The sequence below is a fragment of the Hemiscyllium ocellatum genome, chromosome 10, assembly GCF_020745735.1.
Source record: "Hemiscyllium ocellatum isolate sHemOce1 chromosome 10, sHemOce1.pat.X.cur, whole genome shotgun sequence".
Classification (NCBI taxonomy): Eukaryota; Metazoa; Chordata; class Chondrichthyes; order Orectolobiformes; family Hemiscylliidae; genus Hemiscyllium; species Hemiscyllium ocellatum.
In genome coordinates, this window is record NC_083410.1 from 94884576 (window position 1) to 94910009 (window position 25434).

The 25434-nt window shown below is 40.1% G+C and overlaps 1 protein-coding gene across 5 annotated transcripts in view; it reads left to right on the forward strand.

Moving 5' to 3' along the window:
* LOC132819860 (pleckstrin homology domain-containing family G member 1) overlaps positions 1 to 25434 on the forward strand; it is a 219202-nt gene that overhangs the window by 81329 nt on the left and 112439 nt on the right. For 2 of the 5 annotated variants that reach the window (XM_060831757.1, XM_060831758.1), the window contains exon 3: positions 21474 to 21633. The exons of the other annotated variants lie outside the window; for them this stretch is intronic. In XM_060831757.1, the coding sequence (XP_060687740.1) occupies positions 21579 to 21633 (55 nt within the window). In that variant the 5' untranslated portion in view covers positions 21474 to 21578. The remainder of the gene's footprint in view (positions 1 to 21473; positions 21634 to 25434) is intronic. 5 annotated transcript variants of the gene reach the window in all.

Sequence of the window (25434 nt, forward strand, 5' to 3'; positions counted from 1 at the left end):
TAAAAGGTAGGGAGGAGGGACTAGGGGGAGGGGCGATGGAGGTGGGATAGGTGGAAGGAGGTCAAGGTGAGGGTGATCTGAAGAGCTTCTGTGCAGAGGAGATGACCTGGGGGGTGCAGTGAGAGAGGGACTCACTGAAATCCTTGTAGAGGGAGGAAGAGAGCTTCTTCAAGGAAGGCATCCTTGTAAGAGGATTCGCAGTAGGTTAAAATCTTCGAGTAAAAAATGAGGTCTGCAGATGCTGGAGATCACAGCTGCAAATGTGTTGCTGGTCAAAGCACAGCAGGTTAGGCAGCATCTCAGGAATAGAGAATTCGACGTTTCGAGCATAAGCCCTTCATCAGGAATAAGAGAGAGAGAGCCAAGCAGGCTGAGATAAAAGGTAGGGAGGAGGGACTAGGGGGAGGGGCGATGGAGGTGGGATAGGTGGAAGGAGGTCAAGGTGAGGGTGATCTGAAGAGCTTCTGTGCAGAGGAGATGACCTGGGGGGTGCAGTGAGAGAGGGACTCACTGAAATCCTTGTAGAGGGAGGAAGAGAGCTTCTTCAAGGAAGGCATCCTTGTAAGAGGATTCGCAGTAGGTTAAAATCTTCGAGTAAAAAATGAGGTCTGCAGATGCTGGAGATCACAGCTGCAAATGTGTTGCTGGTCAAAGCACAGCAGGTTAGGCAGCATCTCAGGAATAGAGAATTCGACGTTTCGAGCATAAGCCCTTTGTTGCTGGTCAAAGCACAGCAGGTTAGGCATTATCCCTCTTTCCTCATTATCTTTCCCATTATCCCTCTTTTTTTTTTCTTTTTCCTCTAACTTGAACAGCTAACATGGAATTGAAAGAGCCATTTGGCTGCTGCAATCCTTGTTCTAAGGCTGCTGTGGACACCTAAGTAGCATTTTATAATTTACTTGCTTTCATTTATTTTTGGCAAAGTTCTGTACAAAGGATTTGCAATAAAACTTAGTCAAAGGAGTTTGGAGCTGAATATGGCATTTGAGCAAGAAATTGTATTTTAAAATGTGAAAATAGTAAGTTTTATGCCAAATGAGGAGGATGGTGGTGGAGTGTTGTCTCAGTGCCTGGATTATTATTACTTCTAAACTACAAAAATGATTTTCAAAGGTCATATAGTTTTTCCATTTCTAATCTTCAGCCCACTGTTAAGAAGGGCCCCTTTCCCTCCAGAGATGACAACAAACAAGTTGTTTCTTCCTTTTCCACATTAATCCAACAGCTCCTGCAGCCACCTTGGTAATTCCAACTTTTTTTTTATTCGCAGATTTTTGAGGGGAAGAGGGAATGGGGTAAAAAGACTATTTATATTCTGACTGAGGGATTTGAACGTATTTGAGGATTTGCCAGTGCAGATCGTGGCACAATTGTCCAATAACATGGCTGTTACATGGTGGCTCCATCCATGATCATGTACTTGAGAATCAATTAGCCATCAAACTACAGCTATTTGTGGATGTTAAATGACATTACTCCCATCCCGAGAGTTTTAAAACGCAACCACATGTATCTATGAAATAGAGTCTGCTTAATAGATTTTAGACATGATTCACTGAATGAAATGTATTCTCATCAGTTGATGCAAGGGAAATATAGTAGCTAATTTGTTAGTATTGAACAAAGTGAATCAAAAATTCCATTTGTTGATAGCATGCGACATGGAGGATTTCAAACCTGATTTCCCATGCACAAAGCCATGTTGACTATCCCTACTCAGTCCTTGCCTTTCCAAATGCATGTACACCCTGTCCCTCAAGATTCCCTCCAACCTGCCCACCACCGACATCCGGCTCACTGGTCTATAGTTCCTTGGCTTGTCCATACCACCCTTCTTAAACAGTGGCACTATGTTCGCCAACCTCCAGTCTTCCGGCACCTCATCTGTGACTATCGATGATACAAATATCTCAGCAAGAGGCCCAGCCATCACTTCTCTTGCTTCCCACAGAGTTCTAGGGTACACCTGATCAGGTCCTGGGGATGTATCCACCTTTATGCGTTTCAAGACATCCAGCACTTCCTCCTCTGTAATATGGTTACATCTAATGAATTGGTTAGATTCTGTCTGTGTCTGTGCACCTCCACCCCTGTGGTGCTATGTTCTTCTTTTAACTCTCTCTCCCATAAAGGTTTGTCTTGTTTGTGAAGAAGGGGCATTTGTTAACTTTCAGTGATTCTTGCTTCCTGCTTCCATGGATGAAGGTAGCATATCAGAGCAGCTAAAAAGCTCAGTCCTAGCACCAGTGCTGGTTTTGGATTACACTTGGGAGGGAACTGTGATTTGTCAAAGTAACAAAATTTATTGTTTGGATCATGGCGTCAAGTTACATTATCTCCAGTTTCAAGCTACTGTGTTAAATCTCATTCAGAGCCTTTCCTTGGACTGTATGGATTTCAACATATACTTTGTCTTTGAGTCTCTCTCAAATTCAAAAGGGATTGGTTAGGGGTGAGAAGAATCATTGAATCCCTACAGTGAGCAAGAGGCCACTTGGCCCATTGAGTCTGCACTAACCTTTGGCTGCCAGAGGGGGCAGATGGGTCTTTGTTTAACATCTTATTCCAAAGGATTGTCACTGGACTAACAGTCCAGACTACCAGACTAATGGCCTGGGCACATGAGTTTGAATCCTGTAATGGTCTAAATGTGAATTCAATAAAATCTGGGTTAAAAGGTAGTCAAGTGGTGACCCTAGTGTTTAGTGAACCAGATGTTTATTGTATTACCCTTTTTTAGGTCAGATCAGGTAAAATGGATTTTAATCTTTGTATAAATCCTGACCCACAACAATGTTGCTGACTTTTGGCTACCCTCTGAAATATCTTTGCAAACAACTCCATTCAAGGGCAATTAGGGTTTGGTAATAAATGCCATCCTAGCCAGTGATGCATGAATGGATTTTAAAAAAATTCTTCCATAGTGGAACCCTCCTTCAAAGCTTCACTGGAGTGCCATTCTGGAATGTGTTTGTCCCAGAGTGAAACTTGCTTCTATGTTTAAAGGTCACTGGGAGCACTCTGAAACCTACAGGCTACTAGTCTCCTGGCGAGTCTTTCAGGAGAAGTTTGCTGAAGACATTCTTTGTTTTTTTTCTATCAGGAAGTGAGTTCAGGTTTCTTGGAAGCAATGAGACCTTGATTTGGCTACAAGATGACAACATAGCAGTAATACCACTGGACTAGTCCCAAGCATTAACCTGAACCTCTGGATAAGAGTTCACATCCCAACATGACTCATGATGGAACGTTACTTTTTCAACACAGACAGCCAGACTAACCAGCCTTTCTCGTCTTCTATTGCAACACAGTATAGCTTAAAATGTACAACGACTCTTCAAAATTGATCCCAGTGGTACCTAACCAGACTTCAAATCATCAATTCTTGATGCTAGTTTGTGGCTTAAACAAAATATTTGGATTACTTTAAGGACCAGACCTGAATGTCTTAAAATATTTTAAGGTATCCTAGAACCTAACTTTTTTTCTCTCTTTTAAAAGCAAATGTAAAGTGCTGTGTTCTAGATGAAACTTGACCAGTCAACCTACTTTATATTCAGCAAAGAAATAAGTTTTTCAATGGAGTTAAAGTTTAACAGAACAATAGATACAGTAACTATTACTAATTGTTCCAAAAAGTACCATCCTGTAAATGCACCCCTTGGCAAAAAGGCAAATTCAGAAAACTAATTAATTGAATTTTTCAGGCAATCCAGCAGCCTAGGAAGAGACCCCCCCCCCCCCCCCCCCCCATCCAAAACATTTGGCTGTAATCAAGAGGTAGAAATAGTTTCCACTTCAGGCTCACCACAGCAACTGCTGAAAGCTAGCTAAAATTCTTAGACCTTGACCACACCCATTCAGGCTGCTCCTACTGTTGCAACTTTTTTTTAAAAAAAAGACGTCAATGTTGTTTATCTTGCACTGCTTGGAACCTGTTCCCCAATTTCTCTGTCAAAGAAACCAAGACCAAATGCTCATCTTCAAGCCACAGCATCATGTGTATTATTAAACTACTGGCTGACCTATGCTATGAAACAAAGCCATTTTTTGGGTGAATGGAACTAAAGCACAAACTCACTTGAAATAAATAAAACTGGCCTGTGTTTTTTTTTAACATGTGATTCCACAGATATAGATGATTTCTTGATTAATTCTGAAATCAATCAGTCACCTGATTTCACCCTGATAAAGACAGTAATACTTAACTTTCTACTCTGAGCCTCCAAGAACTGATAAGGGAGGTTAGGCAGGCAGTTTCTGATGTTTGCGCTGTAGAACCAACAGCCAGGTTTAGTTTTCACAAAATGCCATCCAAAACCCAATTGAACCTCTGACCACACCCTGACCGATTGACTGACTGTCTCCTCCACATGGTCCCTGTTACCATTCAACATCTAGCAACGGCTACAGCATAATGTTCAGCTTGCTGGAACCAATTCCCAAGCACTGACCTTGCTCAATAGCCAATGTCTGCAATCTGTTTTAAATATTAATACTCTTCACTGATTTATATAGCAGTTTGTAGGATTTCACCTTAAATTAACCTTAAGGCCTGGTCTCAAGCACAAGCTTGTTTGTTCTTTTTCATTTTAAGACCAGCTGTTCCCCATTGTACAAAAGTCGAGACTAGGCATCAATAACTGTTGGCTGCCAGTGGCAGGAGAATTCTATTCAACCACAAAATATAACACTTCCCATTCTACCCTTGTCTGTATCAGTGAAAAGGCATTGCTAGGAACAGCACCAGGCATATCTTAAAAATGGGACTATTTGCACACCAAACAGAAAGTACCAGTCAATAGACCAAGCTAAACACACTCAACGAACATACCATGGTCATAAAACATAAGAGCATTCAGCCCATTTGAGTCTGTTCCACATTTGATCATGCTGATATATTTCTTAATCCCACTCTCCTACCTTTTTCACTGTAACCCTTGATTCCCTTTAACTCCCAAGAACCTATTTATCTGTCCTAAATGCACTCCATGACCTTGGCCTTAACAGGTGCTGTTCCATAGATTAACCAGCCTTTAGGTGTAGAGATTCGTCCTCATTTCAGTTCCTTCACTGAGGCTATGCCCTCTGGGCCTAGTCTGAATGGAAAGATCTTCTCCAATCTACTCAGTGTAGGCTTCTCTGTATACTGAATCTTTTTCTCAACACCCCTGCGCCAGCCTTTAATATCAAGTACACACCCAGAGTCCACAATCGCTCCACATATGGAAACTACTTCTTTGTGAAAAGACTTATTAGACAAACCAAAGGCTTAGCATTGCAAGTCTACCCTTCATGCTACAAATGTGAAGTGATCCTTACAAAGTAGGCCAAAGTACAAAACTAATAACTGAAGCAATTTCAAGAACACCTAAACGTAATAAGACCACGTGGAAGGTATGGCTTTTTTTATTTGGATATAGCAAGGAAATGACTAGCCTTTCAGTTTTAAAAGGCAATAGTAGAAAAATTATTCATTGGCAGAGGCAGTACACCAAATGAAAGGCTAAGGCAACTCAAGAGCTGCAGATTGGCCCAAACTGAATCTTCAACTTGAAACTATTTGTTACAAGATTGACATTCTGGTATCCCACCAGTCATGATTTACACACCCAAATCTAACAATATCACAAAGCCATTGAGATCAACTTCTTGCCGTCCATCTCATGGAAGCTATTAATGTCAAACGGTTAAAAATACTTGTGCAACTTAATGATCTGTTCTTTAAACCGGTGACTGTTATTGGCACTGGCCTGGTCAATCTGGCCATCAGAATACTGTGTTTTTTTTTAAATACACATCAGAAGCCATGAAGAAATCTAAATTGTAAAATTCTCACCAGAATCAGTTCATCAATTCCACATGTTGGAGTGTAAACATAACCATCTGTTTTGGATGACCTATCTTGCATTGTAGATACTTGGGTCAGCAATTCTGGGTACACCATTATGTTGTTACCTCACTAGTCACAATCTGTAGAACCAGTCAATTATTAGAACTGTGACATAAACCACAGCAGACTACTTGAAAACTACTTGTAGATCTGAATATGAAAGAATGGTAAATCTGAGTTAATAGGGCCAATTTCTCAGTAATTGGGTTGAGTATGAAAGTAAAATTTCAAGAATAGGTTACTGAGCAAATGGGTCAGAATGAATCTAAACTTGCAAATATGGAGATGTCTTTTTGAAATCTCTTAGCTTTATAATTCATCTGGATAGTTGAGAAATGGATTACCAATCTAATGAAAAATGTAACATTCTGTTGAAAGACCTGGAACAACACACTTCTTAAGCAGATCAGGCTCTAGAAGAGAAGCTATATAAACTTTGCTTTGAATCCAAAGTGGTGCTGGGGACATGACAGACTCGCAAAAAGTAGCTCCCACACCAATGAGTGGCAAACCACTCAAGACTGCTGACATTTATTTCTGAAATTAGTGATGTTCCAGTGAGGGAACACCAAGCAGAACATAGAAACCAAATGAGTGGAAATTAAATAAAGATTTGTGCACTTTGTGTCTCTCACTGTGTCTCACACTAAGAAAAAAAACAGGAGTGGGCACACACATGTCTCTCACTGCGTCTCAAAGAATAGAAAAAGAAAAAAAAATAAACAGGAGTCTCCATAGGGAAAAAAAAATTTAAAAAAAGAAACCAAATGACCCTATGATGCAGCAAATGGGAGAGATGCAGGCTTCCAAACAAAAGTTAACTCTACAAACAGCAAAGTCTGACCACACTCCACTTGGCTGTGGAGATCAAAGGAACACAAGACAAATCAGCATGAGATTTGGGTATTTGATGAACTATTTGCATGATAGAGACTGACTCACTTGCTATTATAAATAGTTTAACTTCCCTTTTTGTGGAAAGGAGGGGTATGTTTTGTGTGTACTTTTCTTTTTGCATTTGGCTGACTTGTCATTTTTCAGGACCCCAGGTGCTATTTGTGAATGTAAGTTTGCAACTGCACCTATCCAGTCCATCTGACACTGCAGGCAGCATATACTGAAATCAGTTAATCTACAATAATGCTAATTTCAAACTTTGGGGATTGACTAGAATAGGATAGTAATCAAGGGATTAGTTTTATTAGACCAACATCATTTAACACCAAGCATCAAATATTGTTTGCTTCAATCCACAAGATATCAATAAACAGTTGGAAGTACTGGATTGTGCACAAGTTGAGGCCTGTCTGCATTTCAGCAATAATACTGAAGACTTGTGCTCCAGAATTAGATGTGTACCAAGGCAGCTGTTCCTATTCTTCAGCATTTGCATCTACCTGGTTATGTGGAAAATCCCTGAAGAACATACTTTCCACAACACACAAATCCATCATGGCCAAATACAACCTTATTTGTCTACTTGAAGTGATGGAAGGGGTTACCAATAAGTTGTTACTGAGCAATAGCTATCAACTGACATTCTGTTTAGGTTCTGCCGGGACCCTTCCACTCCTGGCTCATTCACCGTGTTTGTTTACAAAGATGTAATATCAGCAAAACATTTGACCAAATGCAACGTCAAGGAGCCCCAGCTAAACTGTAGTCTGTGGGAATGTGGGCGGAGTAAAAAGAATTTTTTTTTTATTCTCATCTTGCCTAGCACAGTGGAAGACTAGTTGTGGTGTGTTTTAATTTTTTAAAAAATCATTCATCTTAGTCCCTGGCCATCAATGCAAGATGAGCATTTGACGTTCCCTGGCCCAGCAAGCCTCTGCTTTTATCAAGAACTTCCTTTCACCATGTGGTCAGCAGTGGGGATGTTCACTGACTAGTCAATGATATTCTATCCTAACTCCTTAGATATTGAAGTAGTGCAAGTCCAACTCTTGTTATGTTTGGACAATATATTTTATTAGTTTTTGGAGCTAAATTTATGTGGCCTGAATGTTACTTGCTGATGTCAGGCAGTGACTATCTCCAAGAACAATTTAGTCGCCTTATTAACATTCAGTGGATTTTGTGTCCTTGAATCCTCCATGTCCTGGAAGATACCATTGCCAGAAATTGAACTGGTTTAGTGATACTATGTCTACAAGTATAGCCCAAAAGCTGGGAAATGGATAACTCTCCTCCTTACTCCCCAAGGCCTGACCATCCACAAACTGCAAATCAATATGATTGAATACCCTCTATTTGCCTAAATCACAGAATCACAAGTGTTACAATGCAAAAGGAGGCTATTCTGTCCATCATGCTTGCATTGGCTCTTTAAATGAGCATCGTTATCTAAGTGTTTCCTCATCTTCAGTACTGCCCCCCCCCCCAACCATACACTTGTTTTTAATCTAAATAATCATCCAAAGCCCTCTAATACCTCTTTTGAATGTGCCTCCACCTACTTCCATGCAGTATGTTCCATATCCAAACTACTTAGAATCAGATATACAGCATGGAAACCGACTTAGGTATGACTCCTCCATGCCGACCAGTTATCCTAACCTAATCTAGTCTCATTTGCCAGCACTTGGCCCTGTAAACCCTTCCTATTCATATACCCATCTAGATGTTTTTCAAATGCTGTAATTGTACCAGCCTCCACCATATCCTGTGGTAGGTTATTCAATACATGCACCACCCTCTGTGTGGAAAAAGTAGCCCCTTTGGTCCCTTTTTAAAATTTCTCTCTCCTGTTTTTCCTCCACCCTAAACCTATGCTCTCTCATTCAGGACTCCCTAAACTCAGGGAAAAGACCTTGTCTATTTATCCTATCCATGCCCTTCATGATTTTATAAATCTCTATAAAGTCGCCCCTCAGCTTCCGACCATCCAGGTAAAACAGCCCCAACCTATTCAGCCTCTCCCTATAGCTCAAATCCTCCAATCCTGGCAAAATCCTTGTAATTTTTTTCTGAACCCTTCCAATTTTCACACCATCCTTTCAACAGGAAGGGGACCAGAAGTGCTCACAATGTCCTATACAGTTGCAACATGACTTCCCAACTCCTGGACTCAATGCTTTGACCAATAAAGGAAAGCATATCAAACGCCGCCTTCACTAACCTATCTAATTGCGACTCCACTTTCAAGGAGCTATGAACCTGCACTCCAAGGTCTCTTTGTTCAACAACACTCCCTCTGACCTTACCATTAAGTGTATAAGTCCTGCTATGATTTGCTTTTCCAAAATACGGCACCTAGCATTTATCTCCATTTGCCACTCGTCAGCCAATTGGACCATCTGATCAAGATCCCATTGTAATCGGAGGTACTCTTCTTTGCTGTCCACCTACTTCCAATTTTGGTGTCATCTGCAAATTTACTACCAATACCTCCTATGTACACGTCCAAATTATTTGTGTAAATGACAAAGCACCAATCCTTGTGACACACCACTGATCACAGGCCTCCAGTCTGAAAGACAACCCTCCACCACCACCCTCTGTCTTCTACCTTCGAGCCAGTTCTGTACCAAAGATGACTAGTTCTCCTGTATTCCCAGAGATCTAGCCTTGCTAACCAGTCTACCCTGAGGAATGTTGTCAAATGCCTAACTGAAGTCCATATGGATCACATTCACTGCTCTGCCCTTATCAATCCTCTTTGAATTTTTTGAACCAGTAACAATCAAGTTTGAGAGACATGATTTCCCACACACACAGCCATGCTGACTATCCCCAATCAGTCCTTGCCCTTCCAAATACATGAACATCCTGTCCCTCAGGATTCCCTCCAACAACCTGCCCACCAGCAATGTCAGGCTTATTGGTCTGTAGTTCCCTGGCTTTTCCTTAACAATTTAAATAGTGGGGACCACGTTAGCCAACCTCCAGTCTTCTGGCACCTCACCTGTGGCTATCGATGATACAAATGTCTCAGCCAGGGGCCCAACAATCACTTCCCTAGCTTCCCACAGAGTTCTAGGGTACACCTGATCAGTACCTGGGATTTATCCACTTCTATGTGTTTAAGACATCCAACACCACCTCTGTAATATGGATACTTTTCAAGATGCCACCATCTATTTTTCCCCACATTTCAGATCTTCTGTGTCCTTCTCCACAGTAAACACTAGTGCAAAATATGTGTTTGGTATTTCCCCATCTCATGTGGTTCCATACATGTAGCCTTGCTGATATTTAAGGAATCCTATTCTTTCCCTAGTTACCCTTTTGTCCTTTAATGTATTTATAGAATCCCTTTGGATTCTCCTTAACCCTATTTGCCAAAGTTATTTCATGTCCTCTTTTTGCCCTCCTGATTTCCCTCTTGCATACTCCTACTGCCTTTTATCCTCTAAGGATTTACTCAATCTCTGCTGTCTATACCTGACATATGCTTCCTTCTTATTCTTAACCAAAACCTCAATTTCTCTGGTCATCCAGCATTCCCTACACCTACCAGCCTTGCCTTTCACCTGAATAGGAATATACTGTCTCTGGACTCTCGGTATCTCATTTTTGAAGGCTTCCCATTCTCCAGCTGTTGCTTTACCTGCAAACATCTATCCCCCAATCAGCTTTTGAAAGTTCTTGTCTAATACTATCAAAATTGGCCTTCCTTCAGATCAGAACTTCAACTTTTTGATCTGGTCTATCCTTTTAAATCACTGTTTTAAATATAGTAGAATTATGGTCACTGGCCCCAAAGTGCTTCCCTGCTGACACCTCAGTCACCTGCCCTGCCTTATTTCCCAAGGGTAGGTCAAGTTTTGCACCTTCTCTAGTAGGTATCCATATACTGAATCAAAGTGTCTTGTACACACTTAACAAATTCCTCTCCATCTAAACCCTTAACACTATGGCAGTCTCAGTCTATGTTTGGAAAGTTAAGTCCCTTACTATAACCACTCTATTATTCTTACTGAGATCTCTTTACAATTTTGTTTCCCAATTTCCCACTGACTATCTGCTGAGTGCTAGTTTCCTTTTTTGTTTGCATGCCACTTTAAATCTGGCATTTCCCTTTCTTTTTATGACCACAAATGGGTTCTGCCTAGCTACTCTTTTTTTACCTCATGATTTTGAAAACCTGTATCAAATCTCATCTCAACTGCTCTCTGTCCAAGGAGAACAGTCTTAACTTCAGTCTGTCTTCATAGCGGAGGTTTCTCGTTCCTGGAACCATTCTTGTAAGTTGCTTCTGTACTGTCTAATGCATTCTGTGTGGCACACACAACTGTATATACATACTCCAGCTGATGTCTAACCAGTATAACTTAAAACAGGAGAGCAGAGGACATCAAATTAAACGAATCCCCTCTGCCTGCACTTGGTCCATATCCATCCATTCCTTGCATGGTCAAAGTTCCTTCAATGCCTTTGTTGTATCTGCCTCCACCACCACCCGAGCATCATGTTCTGGAGTCCTTTTACTGTAAAGGAAAAAAGAAACCAGCTCCTCACATCTCCTTTAAACTCCCCTCTGCACCACCTCCTCCATACCCCTCCTCCACCCCCCCCCCCCATCCCCAAAACCTTGAATACACGTTCCCTAGTTTCAGACATTTCAACTCTTCAGGGTTGGGGGAGGAAATATCCTAACGGTCAACCCTATCGCTGCATCTCATAATTTTATAGACTTCTATCCAGTCTCCCCTCAGCCTCCACAGCTCCAGAGAACACCATATGATTTTTCCTAGCCTCTCCTTATAGTTCATACCCGTTTTAATCCAGGCAGCATCTTGATAAGCCTCTTCTGCACCCTCTCCAAAGCGTCCATATCCTCCTTGTAATGTGATAATCCGAATTGAATGTGTAGAAAGTGAGGACTGGAGATAAGAGTCCCAAGTGTGATGCTGGAAAAGTACAGCAGGTCAGGCAGCATCCGAGGAGCAAGAGAATCGATGTTATCTGTCCACTTATACATCCAGGTCCCTCTGTTCCTGCACCCGCTTTTAGAATTGTACCTCCCTCTCTATTATACTGTCTTTCAATGTTCTTCCTTCCAAACTATATCACTTGTAGCATCAGTGTATTTTAAAAAAGAATTTTATTTCATTCAGCCTTTAGCTATATTTTTGTACTTGTTTCCTAGCTTTCATGTGTGCAGAAAGATTTTCACATCTGTGCCAGACAGTTTCCCATTCTCTCTGGCCATTTCATAGAAGGGGTTATTTCATCCTCTCACATTAATACTTCATTTGACTTAAAGTTCCTGCGTTGCCTGTTTTAACAGTTATCCAATTGATATTACTTCTGTCTCTTTCCCCCCCCCCCCCTTTGTTTCCCCTTAGTATTTATTCAAGTCACTTCAATTTTTATTGAATCTGCTCTACCATTCTCTCTCATTTTTGTTTTTTTGATAATCTCATTTTCAGAATGGGTGGATTTGTTGGTAGTATTACTGCCTCCTGAATCTTGTGGATCCTGCTGACAGTCATTAAGGAGAAATTTGAGAACCCAGCAACCTACTGATGATGCAAGCTCCAAAAGCTTTCGCTTTTTTATAAAACGAAAATTTAAAAATTAAACAAAGGACAACCTTTGGTACAAATAGTGATAAACCGTATAGTGTCATGAACACTCATTTCTTTTCCCCACTTTTTTTCCTCTCAGCTTCTGGAATTCCCCATCTGAGCTCAGTGTCATAGCTATTCTCCGAGGTATTACGTGTTTACAGGAATCACTCCTATCCTTGCTGTTTGGCCAAATAGCTCTCCAACCTTCATTTAAAACCTCATCACAATAGATATCTCGCTCCTTGTTTTGGTTGCCCCCATCAGATACCAAACTCTTTTTCACAACTTCCAAGCTAACTTGGAGTGCTTTCTGCCCCCATGCTGTGAGAGGAATACTGAGGATTTCTGCCTTTAGCTGTACTTATGCAATTCATCTTACCAATGTTTCCCCTCCAATTACAAGCTGAGTTTGGGCCCCACCCGCAGTCCACCTAGTGAACAATGATGTTAGTCAGACCATCACTTGTTAAGTGGGAGAAAAATACTACAAATCATCTGTTTACATCTTGCCAGATAAACTGCCATTTCTTCTGTTTGTTTCTCAAACTGAACTGTTTGCTTTCTGTCAGCAAGTGAATGTAGATAAACTAAACAAAGGACCTTCTAACTGTGGTACAATGCAATGCATGTAAAATTATGTAATTGATCTCTCCTGTTGAAAGTTATGAAGACATCAGTTTAGAATGAGTCTGTGAAGCGTGGTCTTAAAGATGACAGTTGCATTTGGTTAATTACATCCAGATATCAATAAAGGAGTGTTACAATACAAAGTATCGAAGAGCTCCACTTGGAGTTAAGGAGCACGTAGCCTTGGGGACTGAGAATGTGCAGACTCCCACAGCTCATACTCCAAACCAGTATCTCAATGTGAAAGTAGTAATATTCACTTAAAAGCACAAGATAAAGCACTACCCACCACAGCTTGACCTCTGTGGCATACTATGGGATTTTGGAACAGAAATGCAAACTGATTAATTTTTTTTATCTCCAGTATAACTTTGGTTCTGTAACTGATATGGATAATTATCTCTAACAGATACAATTGCCCTCTTTAAAAGATTTGCAAACATGTTGGTCATTCTTTCACTATCAACTTGTCTTTTTGGAAGGTTTAAATACACATTAACAAACCTGGGTTTGTCTGATTTTGATTTGACTTAATGTTAGATGCAAATCATTTTTTTTTACTTTTTAACATTTCCACCTAGTTTCTACTTGGTCTGTATTTAATACTTCAATCCTGAAGTTTAAGTTCTAAAACAATTATGAACTAGATATGAACACCAGTGAGTTCAGGTTCTACACCCGGGCTCAACTGCTAAACTAAAAAGCTGGCATTGTCAGAAGTGCATTCTTTTAGATAAAAGTTTTAAACCAGGGGCCCACCTGCCCACTTGAGTGGGTGTAAAAATCTTGTGGCACTATTTTAAGGAAGTTTCCCTGGTGTCCTGGTCTATATTCCTCAATTTAAAATCTCATTCCCTGGTCATGAACATATTGTGGTCTTCAAAAGAGACTTTGGTTGTTGTCTACAGAGGAAATGTTTGTAGAGCTCTTGAGAAAAGGCAGTGATATAACCTTTTTTAGATGAGTTGCTTACAGTGAGTTGGAACAAACATCTCGAACCAAATAGATACCACCTGCACCCATAGCTACCCATAGTCATGCAGCACATAAAGCAGACACTTCAGTTCAACTCATCCGCACCAATCAGTTGTCCCATTCTGACCTAATCCCATTAGTCAGCATTTGGCCCTAATCCCTCTAAACCCTTCGTGTTCATACATCCATCCAGATGCCTTTTAAATGTCGTGATCTTTATCCACTTTCACTACTTCCTCTGGTAGCTTGTTCCATACATGTGCCACCCTCGCCATTGAAAATGATACCCCTTTTGTCCTTTTTATAAATCTTTTCCCCTCTCGCCTTAAATCTCTACCCTTTTAGTTTTGGACTCCCCCCTCTTTAGGAAAAAGATCTTAATGATTCACACTATCATGCCCCTCATGACTTTATAAACCTTAGTCAGCAAAACCCCAACTTCTCCATATAGCTCAAACCCTCCATTCCTGGCAGCATCCTCATAAATTTTTATCTGCATCCTTTCTGTAGAAGGCTGACCAAAATTGTGTGCAGTATTCCAAAAGTGGCTTCACAAATATCCTGTGCAGTCACAATATGACCAATGAAGAAAAGCGTGTCTTCACCACCCTGTCCAACCCTTTCAAGTGTTTATCCACCTACACACCTAGGTCACCTTTCTTTTTGGTAACACTCTCCAGGGCTCCACAATTGTTTAATCATTATTCTATACTTTTGAGCTGTTTGCATGAGCTTGCGCTGCCATTTTCTACATCACAGCAGCGACCAAATTTTAAGTAATTATTTGGCTGTAAAGCACTTTGGAGATTACCAGTCCTTATCAAAGCATGATAACAGTACAAGTTGTCTTTTCATTCTCTCAAACCCTTCTAACATTCAACACAGTGTTGCCTTTTATTTATTTGTCAAAATCTATAAATGATTTAGAATACCTCTCAAAAGTCTCACCTTTTAACAAACATTACTGTAAGAAAAGACGAGTGAAATTTGGTTTTTTTTTTAGATTAGACTTACAGTGTGGAAACAGGCCCTTCGGCCCAACAAGTCCACACCGACCCGCCGAAGCGTAACCCACCCATACCCCTACATTACCCCTTACCTAACACTATGGGCAATTTAGCATGGCCAATTCACCTGACCCGCACATCTTTGTGACTGTGGGAGGAAACCGGAGCACCCGGAGGAAACCCACGCAGACACGGGGAGAACGTGCAAACTCCACACAGTCAGTCGCCTGAGTCGGGAATTGAACCCGGGTCTACAGGCGCTGTGAGGCAGCAGTGCTAACCATTTTCTATGCTACAGTTCTTCCCAGCTGTCATTTTTAAATAAATTTCTTCATCCTTCTCCAAGGTTTTGAAGTCCTGGAATTGAACTCTCTACTCCAGCAATTTTTTTTTAGAAAAGCTCCCCGACTTGCCAGTTTCAAAGATTTGCATACATATACTGCCAAATCTGTTCATGCATGCCTTTGAAACTTTATAATATTTAATTCATAATGGCTTTCCTCCTTTTTCCTATCAAAATGTATTACTTCAGACTTCTCTGCAGTGAAATTCATCTATGTATTCCCACTTTACTGGAACATTTTTTGGCATCCTGATTTCTAATCCAGTCCTTCGTGTATGACTTATTTGCATAAATGTAGTTGCTAGCTCCTCATCAATTGTTTCTCAGCTGTGCATTTTTACACCCCTACATTATTTTCTTGGTCTTGCTGGTTTAAATGTTCGCTCCTTACCCGCATAATTAATGTACCTTATATTGTCAAATTTTGATCAGCCGGAACTTGTTTTAACAGATCTATGCAAAATGACCACCTTTTCCACTTTCCATCTTATGCTTATCAAAGCTGGGCCAGGTCCCAATCTGGTTTTAATATGCTGTTCATACTATTGGTGGATTTTTCTTTGGTCACAGTTTGACTGGTGAAATTTTGAATCGGTCAACTCTCTCTTCTTTTTGAATGGGATACTCCAATCCACACTGAAAATTTCATTGGTGTCTTAATCCTGGCATTTCACATCTAATGTCAATATTGTGGTAGCCCAATCATAGACTACAGCGATTTAAAGATGGACATCACTTCATCTTCCAGGAAGGTGGCCAGTACATTCAGCTTTTCAAAACTCATCTTTTTTTTCAAAAATACTCTTTGGAAGGTTAGGATTAAAACATAAGTAGGTCAGGAATAGCTGTGCATGCTTTGCCACTTGATACAATCCAGTCTTGATTTCCTGAGAATAAAAAAATCTGTCTTATACTCTATCATTTGAGTTTCCTGGAGTACAGAATTCGCAAAGGTTCCCAACTCTTAGTAAATTGGTCCTAACCTTAGTTCCAAATAATTGTCCCCTTATTGTGAGACATTGCCTCATTGTTCTAGCTTCCCAACTATGGAAAGTCACTTCTATCTACTCTTTCTAAGCCCCTTTGGAATCTTGCACTCTGACCTCACTTCACAATCTTCCAAACTCCAGACAGTACAGGTCAATTTATTCAGCTTTTCATTGTAGGAGAACTCTTATCCCAGGAATGAACCAATAATGCAAACTAGCTATTTATTGTGAATTTCATTATAACTTGAGGCATTCAGGTATGTAATTCATTGAAAGTTGTCACAGTTAGGATGGTAAAGAAAGCGTTTGGCACATTTGCATTCATTACTCAGACTGTTAAGTGATTGAGGTGGGATGTCATGTTGTGCTTGTAAAGGACGTTGGTGAGGACACAAGAGTATTACGTACAGTTCTGGTTACCCTTCTATAGAAAGCATATTATTAAATTGGAGAGGGTGCAGGAAAGATTTAAAATGAATTTACTGGGACTGGAGGATTTGAGTTGCCGGGATAGGTTGGGACGTTTTTCCCTGGAGTACAGGAGGTTGACGGGTCATCTTTTATAGAGATTTTATAAAATCATGGGCATAGATAAAGTGCATAGGCAAGATTTTCCTGAGGGTAGAGGGTTTCAAAACCAGGGGACATAATTTTAAGGTGCAGGAGAAGGATTTAAAAGGAACCTTGGGGACAACCTTTTTTCGGTGCGTGGTTTGTATGTGGAATGAACTGCTAGAGCAAGTGTACATGCAGGTGGGGTTACAACATTTAAGAGCCATTTGGAAAGAGACACAAATAGGAAAGGTTTAGTAGATATAGGCTAAATGCAGACAAATGGGACAAGTTTATTTGGGAAACTTGGTCCAGCTTGGACAAATTGGATTGAAGGGTCGGTTTCCATGCTATATGACTCTAAGGCATTTTTCTTTTAACTTGCCTGACATCAGAGTTATAGAGATGTACAGCACAGAAACAGACCCTTAGGCCAAACGAGTCCATGTTGACCAGATATCCCAACCTAATTGAGTCCCATTTGCCAGCACTTGGCCCATATCCCTCTAAACCTTTCCTATTCACATACACATTCAGATGCCTCTTAAATGTTGCAATTCTACCAGCCTCCACCACTTCCTCTGGCAGCTCATTCTATATATGCACCACCCTCTGGGTGAGAAATTTGCTCTTTAGTTCCCTTTTATGTCTTTCCCCTCTTGCCCTATACCTGTGCCCTCCCCTACCATAGGGAAAATACTTTGACTATTTATCCTATCCATGCCCCTCATGATTTTATAAACCTCTTGAGGTCACCCCTCAGCCTCCGACGCTCCAGGGAAAACTGTCCCAGCCTGTTCAGCATCTCCCTGTAGCTCAAATCCTCCAACCCTGGCAACATCCTTGTAAATCTTTTCTGAACCCTTTCAAGTTTCACAACATCATTCTGATAGGAAGAAGACTAGAATTGCACTCTGTTCCAAAAGTAGCCTTACCAATGTCCTGTACAGCCACAACATGACCTCCCAACTCTTGACCAATTAAAGAAAGCATACCAAAGGCTGCCTTCACTATCCTATCTATCTGTGACTCTACTTTTCATGGAGCTATAAATCTGCAGTTCAAGGTCTTTGTTCAGCAGCACTCTCTAGGACCATACCGCTAAGGGTATAAGCCCTGCTCTGATTTGCTTTCCCAAAATGTAGCACTTCACATTTATTTAAATTAAACTCCATCTGCCACTTCTCAGTCCATTGGCCCATCTGATCAAGATCCTGTTGTAATCTGTGGTAACCTTCTTCGCTGTCCACTACACCTTCAATTTTGGTGTCATCTGCAAACTTACTAACTATACTTCCTATGTTCATATCCAAATCATTTACATAAATGACAAAAAGTAGTGGACCCAGCACCTTTCCTTGTGACATACCACACTGGTCACAGGCCTCCAGTCTTAAAAACAACACTCCACCACCACCACCCTCTGTCATCTACTATCTAGCCAGTTCTATATCCAAATGGCTAGTTCTCCCTGTATTCCATGAGATCTAACCTTGCTAACCAGCCTCCCACGGGGAACCTTGTCAAAGGCCAGACAGAAGTCCATATGGATCACGTTCACAGCTCTGCCCTCATCAATCCTCTTTGTTACCTTTTCAAAAAGCTCAATCAAGTTCAGCTCTGGCTCCTCTGAGAGGTCAAGCTACTTTATCTTTTCTGGGCTTTTTAGGAACTGAATGAGATTTTTTGTTTTTGTCCCTTCCTATTTTACCAACCTCTGGGGTGAGAAATTTCATTTTTAGTGACACAGTTGAATATTTACAGTTTTTAAAATGGCACATAATGTTCCACATGTGGCCTTCCCAAAGAACTGGCGATAAAATGCCCTTGAGATGCATCCCAGTCCTTGACTGAGCTTGTTTCAGTCATAACTATTTTCTTGAAAGAAAATAAACTAATTTTTTTTCTCCTGCCATCTACCCCTATTGTTTAAAATAAACACTTCATGTTTTCATGATTCATCAATTTGTGCTTGTTCTTATGATTATTATTAGCTAGCCAAGCCCCTCTTTCCAGACCATCTGAAAACAGTAGGCATAAATGGGTCATTTTCAGGTTGATGATCAAGATTAGTGCTTCAGTTATTTACAATGTATTAAAATCTTGAATGAAGGAACCAAATGTACAGTTGTTGAATTTGCCAAAGACTCTAAGGTTCTCTTCACAAATTACATTCCTGCCGTGCTGTAGCTAGGTTAGATAATGGGCAACAAAAATTGTCTGCTGGAATATAATATAGGAAGATGTGAACTTGTCTACTTTGGCAGAAAGAAAAGGAAAGCAGCATATGTTTTAAATGGGGGGGGGGGGAGGGAACTGAGCCTCAGAGGGATTTGAGAATCCTGCTGTATCAATCCCAAATAGTATGCAGGTATAGCAAGGTGTTGGTGATGGCCTAGTGATCATATCATTGGACTATTAATCTAGCGACCTAAGTAATGTTCCAAACCCCATCATTGAAGATGGTGCGGTCTGAATTCAATTTAAAACAATCTGGAGTTAAGAGTCTGATGACCATGAATCCATTGTCAGTTGTGAGAAAAGTCCAATTGGTTCTCTAATGTCGTCTTTTTTCCTACAGAGTCTTTGTCTTTTTACTGCTTTGGAAATATTCTGGTGCAGTATGCTGGCCTGTTAATGTCATTTAGACAAGCCAAATACCCATTAAAATTATAAAATATTCAGGTGATAGTAAGACTACAAGTTGTAGAAGCAGAGACCATTGGCCTAGAGTGTGCTTCATTATTCATTGAAATCATAGTAATCTGGCATTTGGGTTAATTTTTAAACACCCTACCACAAACTCTTTGTGTGCAAGGAACTCTGGCTCACTGGTCTGATGGATAATATTTGTGCAAGGACACACCAGACGTTGCTTTCAAACTAGAAAGGAAATTGCAGTGAAGTGCTACAGTTATGCTTCTACTCATCACATGTTAAAGAGATACTGGACCAAATATTCAAATAAAAACATCAGTGTGGACCTTGTTGGAAAGAATTCCAGGTTTGTGACTAATTGATCCTCAAGTAATGCACCGTAGGTTAACCTAGATAATGTCTAATAAAATGTCTAGCTTAGCAACTATGGATGCTGGCTTAATTAATAATGTTTCCTTTATGTCCTCCTTTTCACGTATTTTTTCCCTTGATGCATTGCTGAGTCTCGGTTGTGACTGTCCTGGAAATATTATCTGAACTTGTGAATTGTGTGTGTTTGTGCTTCAACTACTTCCGGTCTTGTCTCCATTTTGTTTAAACAAAATAATAAACCTGATAAGTATAGGCCAATTAGACTAATGTTAGTGGCACAAAATATTTGCAAGACAGCAATTAACTGTTATTTGAGAAAATCTGGGTTAATAAATGGTGGCAAGCTTGGGTTTATTGACAGGACAGCCCAGCAATGCTATGATGGTAACAGTGAATGATTTTGTTTTTTTCACAATGAGCAAAGTACACACTTTTGTACCAAAGGTCAGCATTCAAGTTTCTACTCTAATGACCTAAACTACAGAATTTCCATGTTTGACTTAATTATAACAAACTGACCAGAATTGTAACCAACCTTGAGAGGATATAGACAAATTGGAGAATAGATTGATCTGTCATGTGGCCATAAAATGTAGTGAAGTGAAAGTGTTGAATCTTAATTGGAAGCATCAGACGTTTTCAAAATCAACTAATACAATATTATTAGATTAAAAGAACAGCAGTAACTATATGTACCTAAAACTTTGAATCTGAAAGGGTAAGATAAGGTATTTCCTTTCTCAAAATAAGATGGATATTTCACTTCATGATAACAGAAATAAAGTTAGAAGACAGACTAAAATAGCATCTCCAATAATGCAGTATTCTTAAGAAGAGAAAAGAATCCTTACAGTGTGGAATTAGGGCCTTTGGCCTGATAAGTCCACACCGACCCACCGAAGAGTATTCCCACTCAAACCCATGCCCCATTTACTCTACTTTTACCCTTAACCAACACATCACTGAACACTATGGGCAATTTAGCATGGTCAATTCACCTAACCTGCACATCTTTTGACTGAGGGAGGAAACTAGAGCACTCAGAGGAAACCCATGCAGGCACGCTGAGAATGTGCAAACTCACCACAAACAGTTGACTGAGGCTAGAATTGAACCCTGGTGATGTGAAGCAGCAGTGCTAACCACTAAGCCACTGTGCCACCCCTATTCCCTTGGCTCAGAGAGTCAACCACATTGCTGTGGATCTGGAGTCACTTGTAGGCCAGACCAAGTAAAGATGGTAGTTTTCTTCCCTTAAAGGACCTTAGTGAAATGGATGGATGTTTAAAATAATCAACGGTTGGCTAATTGTCATAATTAGACTCAACACTAGACTTTTTATTTGAATTTGAATTCTACTATTTTCCATGGCAGGATTTGAACCCAGATATCTAGAACACTTATGGTTGAGTGGTAATACGACTAGGCCATGACCTACCACTGAAAGAGTTTAAAGTCTTTGTGTTAGTTTAGTAGAAATTAAAATGTTTCTGTCCATACATTGAAACCTCACACTGATTTCTTTCCAAATGGCAGTGACGTCAGCCTTGCTTCAGTACTTCCTGTCATAGCGGAAGAGACCAGTGTTGCAGTAGGACTGATGTCACCATCATTTGGGAAGTCCAACTGAAAGCACACAGGATGGAACAAACGAAGAAAATTTCAGATGACCTTGAAAATATGCTTGCTGTTTTCAGTAAGTAGTATTCTACTCTGAATATTCTCAAATTTGGGAAGGGCGGTGCATGGGATAAGATTGCAAAGAAAACTGACTAAGCAATAGGTCTAGCATGGTTGCTGTTGCAGAGGGTTAGCAATGATGTGGTAGACTAAGTCACATCTTGTTTTGTAAACAGTCTTTATGAGGAATGTAAAGGAGACAGTTGGTGGCAGAAAAGAAACTGAATGCTACATTTATGCATAGATGATCCTAAAATAGTGAATGTTTTGGTAGAGGACAGCAGAAAACTAATGTTTGAACAGGACTTGCCACTGAGTGGTTAAACTAGCTGAAAGCTATATAGTTTGAGGTCTGTATCTCAACAGAATTAAGATGAACAATAATGCCAAGAGTGCAAGAGATTTTTAGGAAAATCTTGCAACTGATGCAGTTTGTATCTCTTGTATTTAACCCCTTTTTTAAATACAAAGACCTGTACTTGATTTCTTGACCTGTCATGGCCGGCTGAAATCACTTTTCGGTGGTGTAGCTTTTAAATTCTTCTTTAGGAACCTTTTTCCTTTTTGGGTATAAACTTTCAAATGGAGAGAAGTTTCAGAAAAGTGAGGGCAGAGGCTGTTGCTGCAGGCAATTTTTTTGACTGTTTGCTTCAAATCCAAGATCCTTTTTATTTCAACCCAAAAACTGGTTTATGACAATTATGTTGCAGTCTTGGGTCTTCATCCATGCAGCTTGTTCCTTGCAAATACAACACTGCTGTTCAAGCTGGTCAATTGTTTTTTCTATTTTGCTTTTCACTGTTTAATCCAAAAGTTCCAGATTTCATATATACACACACCCAGATGTACTGTCAGGTCAATGAAAACTTGGGAAACTGTGAGAGCAGAAGTAGGCTGATCCTCTATTTTGATGCCATATTCTAGCTTTCTCCCCATATCACTTGATGCCCCTAACTGTTACCTCTGTCTTTTCTGAATATATTCAATGACCTGGCCTCCATCGCCTACTGTGGGCAAGAATTAGATATGCTCACTACCCTTGCAAGTGAAGAAATATTTCCTCATCTCATTGCTAAATGGCCTACTGCTATCCTGAGCTTAAGTTCCCTGGTTCTAGATTCTTCAATTGTAGTAAACCAACCTTCCTGCGTCAGTCTGTCTAGTCATGTTTAGAATTTTACATTTCAATTAGATCCCCTCATCCTTCTAAATTCTAAATGGGTATAGGCCCTATCAAACCAATCCCCCCTCATTTGATAGTCCTGCTATCTGCGGTTTTAGCCTCGTGAACTTCTACACTCGCTTTATGGCAAGTAATACTTTCTTTTATAGGCCAGCCAAAACTGTATGCAATACTGTAGACATAGTCTGAACAAGGCTCTCTACAACTGCAGCGAGACATCCCTGCTTCTGAACTCAACACTTCTTGCAATGAAGTGTATACCATTCAACTTCCTAATTTATTTACTGCATCCACTTGTGTACTTTCCTTGACTGGTATACAAGGTTACCCAGATCTCTCGATCCATCCACACTTTTCAACATATCACAATTTAATGCTTTCCTGTTTTTGCACTCTGGAATGTATAATTTCCCAGTTAGCCATGTTGTACTGCTTCTGCCATGTTGGTCAGTTCACTTGACTTGTCTAAATCATTTAGAAGCCTCGGTATATTCTCCTCATAACACTCAATCCTACTCAGTTTTGTATCATCAGCATACTTGGAAATTTTGCATTTGGTTCCCCCATCCAGGTTATTTACATAAATCATGAATAGTTGGGGCTTAAGCACTGACTTTTATGGCATCCTACTAGTTATAGCCTGCCACTTGGTAAAAGATCCATTTCTTTCAATTCAGTTTCCTGTCTGTCTCTCTCCATTTTATCCCCATCCCATGTACTTAAATTTGTCCATTAATACCCGATGAGGTACTGTATTAAAAGCCTTCCATTGAATTGCTGTTGTCAGACTAGGAAGTTTAGTAAATACACCATGTCCACTGGTTCTCATTTTTGTAAGTTCCAGTAGATTTAATCATAATGTACTTTTCAGAAACTGGCTCTATCCAACCCCATTAATGCTTTCCAAATGTACAGTTATCACATAATAGGCTCTAATATTTTCCCCATTAACGAGTACAATATAATTAGATATTGATTAGATTAGATTACTTAGTGTGGAAACAGGCCCTTCGGCCCAACAAGTCCACACCGACCTGCCGAAGCGCAACCCACCCATACCCTTACATTTACCCCTTACCTAACACTACGGGCAATTTAGTATGGCCAATTCATCTGACCCGCACATCTTTGGACTGTGGGAGGAAACCGGAGCACCTGGAGGAAACTGGGAGAACGTGCAAACTCCACACAGTCAATCGCCTGAGGCGGGAATTGAACCCGGGTCTCAGGCGCTGTGAGGCAGCAGTGCTAACCACTATGCCACCGTGCCGCCAACTTACAAATTAATATTTGAGATCTTTTATCTTTTAATTTAAGAAACATAGCCAGATAGTGAGATAATGAACAGACAATTTCCTTTATCAACTAATATCATTTACAACCCCATTTAGAAAGTGTTTTCCCCAATGTCCAGGGTATTAAATTATTATTTTGCTTTCATCTGACAGCAAGCATTGTTTATGGTCTCTCTGCAAGATGGCACCTTTTTAAAACTGCAGCGTGACCACTCCAGGTTCTATACTCCAATTTTGAGTGCGACAAGGCCACTCACTGAATCATGTTTAATGTAAAGCTAGTGTCCTGTGTTCAGAGACCCAAAACTGCTTCTAGCTCAACATGTTGTCTTAAAATTAGCAATCCTGTTTGTTTTTCCTGGGGAAAATAAGTGAACTGGATGTGAAACCATTCCTCAAACCGGTTTGCAGTTTTTTTGGTGCTGGCTTTGTACTGTTGACATCCAGGAATTAGGAAATACAAAAGTGCTGTGGACTCTGTGAGGTGTTTACTAATGGAAGCTATTTTCTCTCCCACTAATGGAGTGACTTAATGATGTGCCACACCTTTTCCATTGAATTGCTATTGTCAGACTAGTAAATTTAGTATTCTGAAAGAGTCTTTTTAAATTAGAATTCCTTGCAAAATTAGCAAGGAGTGCAACTGGTGGTCTAATGAGTGTTTCAGTGCTTTTCCTCTATATTGCCAATCAAGTTTAGTGGGCACTCTGCCTCAGTATGTACTTAACAAGTGAGTGACATTTATTCAAGAGCTGAAGTACTTATTCAGCAAGAGACCTTTTTAATGTTGCAGTAATTTTCTCTGAAAATAAGACTTCAGCACTGACTTGCACTGTTAAAGAATGCATATTGACCTATTTCTACACAGTCTGTTTAGAATGCTGTTGTGAATCAGTAGTCACACTCTGCTGCAATGTAAAAGCACAGAGAGAGATTAATTGCTAAATATTAAACTGGGCAAAGTCCAAAGTTTATTAAATAAATCTTAGAAAGCAAATCAGGAGTTTTCAATTAAATCTATCTCTTGGAATGTCTCTCAAACTCATCCTGCCTATTAATTGTACTTCAGTTGTAAAGGTACTGTATCATGAGTAAATTTTTAAAATATGCCACACCATTAGAAGACATTTTCCCATCTGAGAGGTGTTGGAATTTTTCTTACAACAAAGGATTACTTTCCAAAGTTTTTTTCAGTCAACCACGTTCTTGCACCATGGTCTCACATACAGCAATGTAATTTAGGCCAGATCACCTACTTTTAACGGTGTGGTTGAGAGATTGCCAGGATTTGGGAAGAGCTCTCTTGCTGCTTTTTGGAATTGTGCCTTGGGATCTTTTA